This window comes from Papio anubis, chromosome 12, assembly GCF_008728515.1.
Source record: "Papio anubis isolate 15944 chromosome 12, Panubis1.0, whole genome shotgun sequence".
NCBI classification, from domain to species: domain Eukaryota; kingdom Metazoa; phylum Chordata; class Mammalia; order Primates; family Cercopithecidae; genus Papio; species Papio anubis.
Genome location: NC_044987.1, coordinates 20401134 through 20411894, shown reverse-complemented (window position 1 = coordinate 20411894; position 10761 = coordinate 20401134). Strand labels below are relative to the sequence as shown.

The 10761-nt window shown below is 55.4% G+C and overlaps 1 protein-coding gene across 5 annotated transcripts in view; it reads left to right on the top strand.

The window, feature by feature from the left end:
• The first annotated feature begins 1344 nt into the window (after positions 1-1344).
• The window catches only part of ZBTB16 (zinc finger and BTB domain containing 16), a 196644-nt gene continuing 187227 nt past the window's right edge, over positions 1345-10761 (top strand). The window contains exons 1-2 of one of the 5 annotated variants that reach the window (XR_004177344.1): positions 1345-1632; positions 4969-6326. Coding sequence is in view for 4 of the 5 variants with exons in the window: in XM_003910731.5 (XP_003910780.1) it covers positions 5059-6326 (1268 nt within the window). In the remaining variant the exon portion in view is untranslated. Of the gene's footprint in view, positions 1893-2250; positions 2330-2762; positions 3202-4968; positions 6327-10761 lie in introns of those variants that run through there. The other 4 variants (XM_003910731.5, XM_017948969.3, XM_009187322.3 and 1 more) reach the window with 4 other exon arrangements.

Sequence of the window (10761 nt, the reverse complement as noted above, 5' to 3'; positions counted from 1 at the left end):
AGATTTCTGCCACCTTCCATGGCCCTACAGTTCACGGGAGTGTGACTTGACTCTCCGTCTGGGGCAGTGCCAGAGGCACGCATGGAGATGTGATTCTAGGTGAGTCCTGCGGAAAACCTTTGGCCCACCCGCGAGTCACGGACAGAACATGCAGACCCAGGCCTCGGTGACCTAAGCCCCGCATTGCTAAAACCACGTGACCTCGAGGGCTGACTGGCCTGAGACCCCTGGATGGCGCTCTCGGCCACCCCCACTTCCCACCCCAACCTCCTGGGTTTTGGTCAGAATCCACAGCCGGTGCCCAAAGACCGCTTCCCGCCTCTGGCACCCTTCCTTCGCTGAGCTCCAAGGAAAAGAGGAGAGGGCAGCTTTCTGCAGTCAGAGGAAGGGTATATTTTCTTTGGCCGCTCTACCCTGTAAAGTAGGACGGCCCGCTGAAGGAGGACGCACTTCTGAGGGGCCCAGAGCTTTTCCAAGTTTTCCCCTGCCCCCTGAAGACTGTGCACTGAGCTGGGCGCAGTTCTCGGAAACTGTTTGCACCCAGATTGCTGGGGGTCGGGGGTCGGGTGCGGGCAGAGCCAAGAGGCTGTCCAAGTCTGAGAGAGAGAAAAGTTTCTCCCAGGACTCGACCTTGGCCTCCAGCAATCGCGACAGCTAAAAAGGGACGTCTCGCTTCGACAACAGATCTCGCGGACCTTGTGGCACCTGGTTCACCAGGACCCTCGAACTCTGCCTCGGGAGACTTCTTGAAATCCGGATGCTCAAGCCGGGAGGCGCGCAGTAGCCAGAAGGATGAGAGGCCCGGGTTTGGACTAGGAAAGCGGCCTTTTGAAACAGATGTCAGGGGCTACTGGGAATGCAGCCCAGAGCCATGAGAAAAAAGTTAAAGGCGAGATGACACACACTGAATTGGGGCAAACATTGGAAGAGGGGACAAAACTGCGTGCTTGAGCACCGGGGTGCGGGGGAGGGGGGACAAAACCCGTATCCAATGGAAATTAAAATCTTGGGAGGAGGTGGGGGCTCCTGCGCGCCCTTCACCCTCAGTTCCCCTATTAAGGATTCCGCGTCCCCTGCACGCCTGTCTTCTAGCTCCTTCCTTCCTCTCCGCTCGGCCGGTGAGCGGCGGCCGCCAGCGCCCCAGCAGCAGCTAGATGTCAGGCGAAGCCCGGAGCGCGGAGCGCGGGGAAGGGAGGGGAAGGGAGGGGAAGGGAGGGGAGGGGAAAGGAGAGGTGGGGCGGGGAGCGCGCGCGGGCTCGGCCAGTGCGGGGTGGTGGGCGGGCTGAGCCCGAGGACGGCGCGGGAGGGGGGAGGGAAGGGGGGCAGCTGTGGGCAGGGAGCCGGGCTCGGCCGCCAGCACTAAAGATGGAGAGGCGCCGGGGCCTTGCAGGGGAGGGGGCTCGGCGTTGACGTGGGAAGCGGCGGAGGCGCAGCAGCCGGTGGTGATTTGCTAACCTCGCAGCAGAGAGGAGTTGAGGGCGATGAGAGCGGGTACTGCGAACTGCCGGGCGATGCTGTCGCTGCCGCCTTGATACGGAGAGCAACAGTTCCCCAGCAACACCCCTCCCCGACACAGGCACACACCCCCCGACAGGCACGCACACCCACCCCACAGTGCCCGGCTCGGCTGCGGTGAGTGAGGGGCCGGGAAGAGGCGCACCGCCGAGCGAGCGCCGCGCGCCGGGGCTCCCCGGGGCTGGAGAGGTCTGGGGGGCGCGCGCTCGCTTCGGCCACTCGGCCGCTGGGCTTGTGCCTTTTTTATTTGGCGTGTTCCCTTCCTGCCGCTGCAGCCGTCGCCGCAACCGGTTGGGGGTCGGCTAGAAGGGGGAGCCCCGGCTGTCAGCCTGGGCACAGCTGCCTCCCCAGCTCTTCCTCTCCAGAGCACGGTCGGGGTGAGAGGTGGGGGGCGTAGCGGTCTGCGGGGGCTGAGGGCGCAAGCAGAGGGTCGGGGATCCGGAGGCTTTGTACCGCCAGGGGCCAGCGGAGGAACAGAGCCTGTGGGTGCTCTTATGTATGCGGACCGGTGCGCGGGCGCGAGATAGGGTTGTGGTTTATTTATTTGTGTGTCTATTCGCCGGCCGGCTGGGAAGCTAGAATCGGAGGAGCTGACGAGTAGATCTGGGGGCGGAGGGGAACAGGACTGGGACTGCTTACGTTTTGTTTCTGTTTGAAAAAACGTGGTGGGCTTTTTATTGATTGGACTTGATCCCCCCCTTTTGCAGGGGAGGGAGGGAAGCTCCACAGGGTCTCCAGCGCTCCGGGCCCTCCTCGGCTCTCGACGGGACCGGCGGTGACACCGGAGCTCGCCGTGCGCTCCCGGCCGCTCTCGGTGGGTGCGGGTCTCTGCACCTGATGCGTTCGGGATGCCTTTCCCACCCTGGCGCGCCCGCCGCTAGCTCGCACAGCGCCTCGCACACGCCCGCACGCGCTTGAAATGCGCAGGGTCCCGCCGGCCCGCGGACCCACTGGGACGCACGGAGCGCTCCGCACCGACTCGCTCGCCGCCTCCGCGAGACGCTCGCACGGTGCTTCGGCCGGGCGCGCCGGCCGCTGGCCAGAGGCCCGGGACCCAGCCAGTCGCTTCCCGGGGGTCACGGCCCTGGGTCGGAGAGGGAGGGCGGGAGACCCCTTCTCGCCTTTCCTCCTACAACTCGTTTGCGGGGCTTTTGTGCTTCCCCTTCGCCGCGGGGCGGGTCCGCCTCCCTGCTGCTCTCCCCGCGGAGTCCAGCCCGCCCGGACTGTCGCCTTTTTTCCCAGTCTCTTTCGCTTTCCCTCGTCCCTAGCTCAGCTCTTCATCTTTCAGGCGTCTGGCTCCTCGGGAAAAGTTGCTTCCCCAAGTTTGCTCAAGTCGTCTCCAAGTCTCGGTGGGGGGTCGCTGGGAACTGGAGGCGTGTGAGAGCGCGGTCGATCCCCGGAGCTCAGGCGGGTTATCGCCGGTTCTTCCCCGCGCCGCCCGGCTGGACGCTGCAGCCAGCGCCGGCCGGATCGCGGGCGCCGAGCGGCGGGTGGAGAAGACGGCTGCCCGTGGGCGCCCCGATTTCCCTCAGGACCCAAAGGGCTTGTTTTGGGGCGCCAAGCTTCCATTCTTTTGGCTGTTCCCTCCTAGTTCTCAGAAGCCCCGATGTCTGCGGGAAAGCACGCGGTGGCCAGGCTCTGCTGAATGTTCATCCCACCCTTGACGGCCTCCGTCCCCACCCCGGGGTAGGCAACAAAAGTGTCTTGACCAGCCGTCCTGTGAATCTTTTCTGCGTGAGCTTGGTGGCTCCTGAACTGATAGAGCTTCTTCTGGGGGTGGAGGCAAGCAAGCAGTGTTCGAAGAGTGAGGGAGAGACCTTGCTGTTCCTTGCTCTCAGTGCATTCACTGCAATATTGGTCGCTGCAAGGCAGACACGGGGAGGGCCCTGGGCCTGCGCGGTCTTTCTAACACTCCTTAAGCGGGGTTTGGAGTCTAGGAGCCCTCTTATTGATCCCGAACAGGCTCTGGGAGAGGCCTTTGTTTCCCAGCCCTGTCTTCCCTTCGTACTGGTTGTAACTCACACCACAGATGCTGGTGCCAATATCACTTCCAGCGCCTCTGAGCCATGTCCGGCATCCCTTGCTGCCCCTGGTCACAGGACTTGCAGACTCCTTGGAGCCTGTGGGACACACGTGGAGTTCACACACCCAGCCCAGCATGAGCGCTCCTGGCTGTAGGGGAGCATATTTACTGTGGTCTCTCTCCATACCTTAATGATCCATCCTTCCTCGTTTTTTAGATCCTCCTGTCCACTGGGCAGTTGTGGGCAGGACGGTAGGTACAGCACCTTATATAAGTGTGTGTGTGTGTGTGTGTATGTAAAGACACACACACACGCTTTTTTTTTTTTTTTTTTTTCTGAGACGGAGTTTTGCTGTTGTTGCCCAGGCTGGAGCGCAATGGCACAATCTCGGCTCACCGCAACCTCTGCCTCCCGGGTTCAAGTGATTCTCCTGCCTCAGCCTCGCTAGTAGCTGGGATTACAGGCGGGTGCCACCGCGCCTGGCTAATTTTGTATGTTTTGTAGAGACGGGGCTTCTCCACGTTGGTCAGGCTGGTCTCGAACTCCCGACCCCAGGTGATCCGCCTGCCTGGGCCTCCCAAAGTGCTGGGATTAGAGGCGTGAGACACTACGCCCTGCCCCACACACTCTTTCTGTCTCTGGCTGGTGTACATACACACAGTTCAGATTTTAGATTATACATACAATAACTTTGAGGCTTCCATGGGTAGAAATGACCTAACTTTGTGTGTGGGTTGTATGTATGTGCCTGTTAGTACCTAGGGATAGGGACAGGGCTTGGGGCTGCCAGTGCTTTGCAGCCCTGAGAATAGTAGAAGGCCAGAGGCCAAGGCTGATGGTGAGAGGTTAGCCTTTGTGGAGGAGAGCCCAGTGTCCATAGATGTCTGTGGACCATGACTACAGGCTCCTGGCCTCCAATGAGTTTGACTCTGCTTCTGGGGCTCCTGCAGTGAGGCAGAGTTTAGAAAAACTTTGTTTTAAAGATGAGGTTTGACATCCAGGGGGTTGGCGTGAAGCTGACAAGGAAGGGGCTGAAGTCTTGCTAATTTTAAGTAAGTGCACCTCGTCATAATGAATGTTGGCCTTGCCTAGGGAGCCCCTACTCTCAGATACAGAGAAAGCTGAGGACTTACAGGACTTCACTACAATTTTCATTTCACTTCATCTAACAGATGTCATAGAGTAGTGAATTAGGCATCTGCTGTGGCAGAACCTTCTTTTCACTCTCAGCATCCCTGGGCTTGAAAGGCAGATTTGTAGATTTCTAGGAAGCTACTTCAATTAAAATCTCTCAGATTCTCTTGCTAGGGGTTTGGCAGCAGGGAGGAGGGGGCATGTTGTAGTGGTTGAATTCTTACTTTTAGGGACACTGATGAATTTGCTTTTGTTCTCTCATCTCTTTTGCTTCTTCCCCTCTTCTTTCCTCTAGCCCCCTCTATTGGCCCAGGAAGCCCACCCTGCCCCGCCACGCAGAGCCCAGAAGGAAAGAGAGCCTCATGCCTGAGCCGAGGGGAGCACCATGGATCTGACAAAAATGGGCATGATCCAGCTGCAGAACCCTAGCCACCCCACGGGGCTGCTGTGCAAGGCCAACCAGATGCGGCTGGCCGGGACTCTGTGCGATGTGGTCATCATGGTGGACAGCCAGGAGTTCCACGCCCACCGGACGGTGCTGGCCTGCACCAGCAAGATGTTTGAGATCCTCTTCCACCGCAACAGTCAGCACTATACTCTGGACTTCCTCTCGCCAAAGACCTTCCAGCAGATTCTGGAGTATGCATATACAGCCACGCTGCAAGCCAAGGCGGAGGACCTGGATGACCTGCTGTATGCTGCCGAGATCCTGGAGATCGAGTACCTGGAGGAGCAGTGCCTGAAGATCCTGGAGACCATCCAGGCCTCAGACGACAATGACACGGAGGCCACCATGGCCGACGGTGGGGCCGAGGAAGAAGAGGACCGCAAGGCTCGGTACCTCAAGAACATCTTCATCTCAAAGCATTCCAGCGAGGAGAGTGGGTATGCCAGTGTGGCTGGACAGAGCCTCCCTGCGCCCATGGTGGACCAGAGCCCTTCAGTCTCCACCTCATTTGGTCTTTCAGCCATGAGTCCCACCAAGGCTGCAGTGGACAGTTTGATGACCATAGGACAGTCTCTCCTGCAGGGAACTCTTCAGCCACCTGCAGGGCCCGAGGAGCCAACTCTGGCTGGGGGTGGGCGGCACCCTGGGGTGGCTGAGGTGAAGACGGAGATGATGCAGGTGGATGAGGTGCCCAGCCAGGACAGCCCTGGGGCAGCTGAGTCCAGCATCTCAGGAGGGATGGGGGACAAAGTTGAGGAAAGAGGCAAAGAGGGGCCTGGGACCCCAACTCGAAGCAGCGTCATCACCAGTGCTAGGGAGCTGCACTATGGGCGAGAGGAGAGTGCCGAGCAGCTGCCACCCCCAGCTGAGGCTGGCCAGGCCCCCACTGGCCGACCTGAGCACCCAGCACCCCCGCCTGAGAAGCATCTGGGCATCTACTCCGTGTTGCCCAACCACAAGGCTGATGCTGTGTTGAGCATGCCATCTTCGGTGACCTCTGGCCTCCACGTGCAGCCTGCCCTGGCTGTCTCCATGGACTTCAGCACCTATGGGGGGCTGCTGCCCCAGGGCTTCATCCAGAGGGAGCTGTTCAGCAAGCTGGGGGAGCTGGCTGTGGGCATGAAGTCAGAGAGCCGGACCATCGGGGAGCAGTGCAGCGTGTGTGGGGTCGAGCTTCCTGATAACGAGGCTGTGGAGCAGCACAGGTAGGCCCCGCTCCAGCCCCACACCTGATGTGGGACTTGAGGCCCTCATACCCCTTCTTCACACCCTGGCTGCTCCCAGGTTAGGGGCCTGACTCCCCTGTCTTGGCAATTTGTCAAAAAAACAAAAACACTTCTTCTAAGGTTCTGGGGGATAGGGGAGCAGATTTTTTAGAGTGTAGTGAGGGGGCCTAGGATCTTTCCAAAAAGCACCAGGGGACACTCATGGGCTCAGCTTCTTAATAGGCCCTTCCCTCTGTTTTTTGCTTTTGGGCTCCTGTTTGTTTTTTCTGCTGTTTGGTCTGTTCTCCTTTGCTTGGAGTGACTGATAAAATGGAGAGAAGGAGAAAAGGAGTGGGATGAGGGTCTCTTGTGCCCTGGATCTGACCATGTTACTAGGTTTCAGGTCCTCGGATTCCAATGCAGTGGTCCTTGCAAAGACAGGCTTTCTGCAGCTTGGGAGAATGGGAGGGGCTGGAGGCTACTTAAGCCACAAGAGCAGCTGCAGGTTCCAAACCTTATTCCTGGTGAAAGTTAATCTCTTTGCTCTGTCTCCCTTCTCATTCTCTGATCCTGCACATGCATTTAGGGGGAATTGATTTAAATGCAAGGGGAAAGGATGGGTATGAGAGTCTTGGTCTTGTAGCCTGTGAAGTCTCATTCTTATCCCATCTCTGCTCACATTGAATTAAATGCCGCTTCAGGCTAGCATTGGCTTCCCTCCGGCTTCCGTTTCCTTCTCTATGAAATAACCATTCATTGAGCTCTTATGACATGTTTGGTTCAGTACTAAGCACTTTCCATGAGTTGCATTTTCATTACAACAGCCCTTTGAGATAGGTAATGTCCTCCTTCTTCTTCTTCTTTTTTTTTTTTTTGATACGAAGTTTCGCTTATTGCCTAGGCTGGAGTGCAGTGGCGTGATCTTGGCTCACTGCAACCTCTGCCTCCCGGGTTAAAGCGATTCTTCTGCCTCAGCCTCCTGAGTAACTGGGATTACAGGCATGCACCACCACACCCAGCTAATTTTGTATTTTTAGTAGAGACGGGGTTTCACCATGTTGGTCAGGCTGGTGTCGAACTGCTGACCTCAGGTGATCTGCCTGCTTCGGCCTCCCAAAGTGCTGGATTACAGGTGTGAGCCACTGTGCCTGGCCAGTAATGTCCTTCTCTTACATGGAACAATACTAAGGCTCAGATGTCAAGTCTCTTTTCCAGGGTCACATAGATAGTGAGAGGCGGGGCTGGATTCAAATTTAGGTCCTTACCCCCTGGTACTCTGCTGCCTTGAAGAGGATCATGTCTGTGGAACAGAGGGTTTTGGAGATTGCTTGTTGGAAGTGGAGTAAATAACAGAGGGAATCAGTAGTGAGTTTTTTTTCCTTGCCTCTGTCATAAACCCTATGCCCATCATTTTACCCTCGAGTTTCTGGGTCAGGTGAATGGAGTCAAGAAATCCAGCTTTCTGTTATCATTGATGACAGGGTTTTGCTGCACACCCTGTGGTCTGCTGTTTTGCTGATTCTCTACCTCCCCCGCTTCACCCCCATTCCCCTGTTGCTCGTTCAGGTACGGGGGATGTGAGTGAGAGGGGTTGGGGTGGGGATATCTGGAAGTTGATCTCATCACCCCAGCCGGAATCTGCTCTGACCCTGCCTCTTCGACAGCTCAGAGGCTTACCTTGTGGAAAGTGCGGCAGAGCTAAACGTAGCCGACTTTTTCCAGTGGGTGCGAAAAATAACCGCCACTAAGGTGTGTCTTCTTGTGCTTCTACCGCTCAGAAATAGACTGAGGTTGTGTTTGTTTTTGCTCAAACTTTCCTAAAGAGGAAACCCCCTCCCCAATGTTGACCAGATCTATGTATCATCTTTCCGGATGTGAATTATTTCGGCTGTGTGCTATGAGAACTGGGGTACGGTGGGAAGTAATTGTTTTTCTGGCTCTCATCAGGTCCTGGTTCCTGGTTGCTTTTCTTTACCTGAGAGGGCCACAAAAGATACCACTCTCTTGAGAGTTCCAAGTTCCCCTTCAGCAAGACCCTCATTCCTCTGGGGAGAGATGGAGGGTTGGCCATGTTACATTTGAAAGAGCCTGGGTAGTGGAATTGGCCATATTTAGTGGTGAGAGCCTGTGATACTTATTTAACCTTTCTGGGCCTTGTTTCACTCACTACTTTTGCTTTTTTGAGACGGAGTCTCGCTCTGTCACCAGGCTGGAGTCCAGTGGCGGCTGGGACTACAGGCACCCACCACCATGCCCAGCTAATTTTTTTGTATTATTTAGTAGAGACAGGGTTTCATCATGTTAGCCAGGATGGTCTCGATCTGCTGACCTCGTGATCCGCCCACCTCGGCCTCCCAAAGTGCTGGGATTATAGGCGTGAGCCACCACGCGCCCAGCCTTCACTCACTTCTTAAAATGGAGATGGTCAACAGGGTTGGTGCTGAATTAATGAAGTAAGATCCAGAAATCACTAGAGCTGTGATGGGCACATGGTCACTGCAGCGGTGAAGAACTGACCCTCTGTCCCTTGTGTTGTTTAGGCCTCATCTCTGCGTGGTCCTCACTGGCTCTGAGTTCTAGTGTGTAGTGTCCACAGTGCTACTCTCCATGGGGGTTGTGTTGACTGTGAGGTGGTGCAGAGAATGTCCCTGTCCTTGTGAGCATATGACAGCAAGACACTGGTCCTGGAATCCTCGGTGTCACATGTGGTCTGCTGACAGGAAGAATGTGCTTTTGTTATTGTTGTTGTTGTTGTTGAGGCAGAGTCTTACTCTGTCACCCAGGCTGGAGTGCAGTGGCATGATCTCGGCTCACTGCAACCTCTACTTCCCAGGTTCAAATGATTCTCCTGCCTCAGCCTGCTGAGCAGCTGGGACTACAGACGTGCACCACCACGCCCGGCTGATTTTTGTATTTTTAGTAGAGATGGGGTTTCACCAGGTTGGCCAGGCTAGCCTGGAACTCCTAGCCTTTAGTGATCCACCTGCCTCGGCCTCCCATAGTGCTGGGATTACATGCGTGTGCCACCCTGCTCGGCCAAGGATGTGCTTTTGACTGAGGGTGGAAAGTCAGCGGCTGCAGCCCAAGAAGCTAGAGCCAGGGACAGTGCCTTTGGTGAGAAGCTTGGGGGTCTAAAGAAATCGGAGGAGAAAATAATCTCTTGTGTGCTCGGCCCTCACTCAGATCAGCAGCCCCTCGGGTCCCAGCTAGACGTCCTTTGTGGAAGGCTTTTTTTCTCCCCCTCACCCTCAAAACTCCAGGATTAATGTGCTATTCCGTTTTTTCTACTGTTCTCTGTCTCCCCCCAACCCATCAGCATTCTGAGAAACGCTGTGGTGGAAGAAAAAACAGCCCTATAACCAGTACAAACAAAAAGCCAAGACATTAAAAAAAAAAGAAGAAAAAAAAAAGGGGAGATTTTGATGCCAGGAAGCCGTGGCATTCACTGGAAACATATCAGTGATAAAATAACAGGCTACAGGGTTTATTTTATTTTATTTTTAAGTCAACAGGCCTGAGTGTTGGTAAAGATTAGATACCTAGCAATCCTTCTTGCATTTCTTCTTGGGGTGGGGGGCAGAAGGGAATGGAGAGGAAATGAAGGCAGATTGCTGCTAAGTGAGGCAGGAAGGCAGGGAGTTTATTATGGAATGTCATTGGTAGGTTTCCCCTTGATTTGATCCCAAGCTGGTGTGGAGTGAGGCGTAACCTGTTGGCTCAACAGATAGTGAGAATCAAACTTAGTGGAGTTGTAGATCCCGTTTCCTGCAGCAGACAGCAAGATGTACAAGCCGTCCACTGTAGGAATGACATGCTGTAAAATGGATGCAATGTCAAGTGTAGTCATGGATGGGTGGGAAGATCAGACAAAGGCACCACACAGGTAAATCAAATGGGACTGACTTACTGAAATGAACCAGAAGGAAGTCAGGACAGTGAGAAGGTCTGATAGATAAGCAGTATTCTGCAGGCAGATGAAGGAGCAAGTTTCAGGCTCCCAAATGTTTACCAGTGAGTCCACATTACAGAGGATAATGCCTGAGGGAGGGGAAGCTCATCTCAGGAGTCTGGAACACTGGACTCTCCCTTTCTCATTCTGAAAGGCTGGAGCAGTTCTGCATGTAGGCTTCTCTGGATATAGTCTAGGAATCAGCTCAACCAGGCCAGGTGCACCTGATCATTCTCAGAGTTACGTACATATGCGATAAGATTGCAGGGAACAGTATAGTTGACTTAAGTGTGAACATAGTCCTCGTTTATAGTCCCTAGTCTCCCGTGGCTCTTACAGCTTGGTCTTTATGTATTTCTGAATTTAGTGCAGCAGAAGCACAATGGGGTCTGGTTTCCAGGGTCCCCTGGATCTTATACAGACAAGCACTTAGGTCAGCTGCAGTGCATGTCCTGCACAGACACCATCGTTGCAACTCTTGCCTGG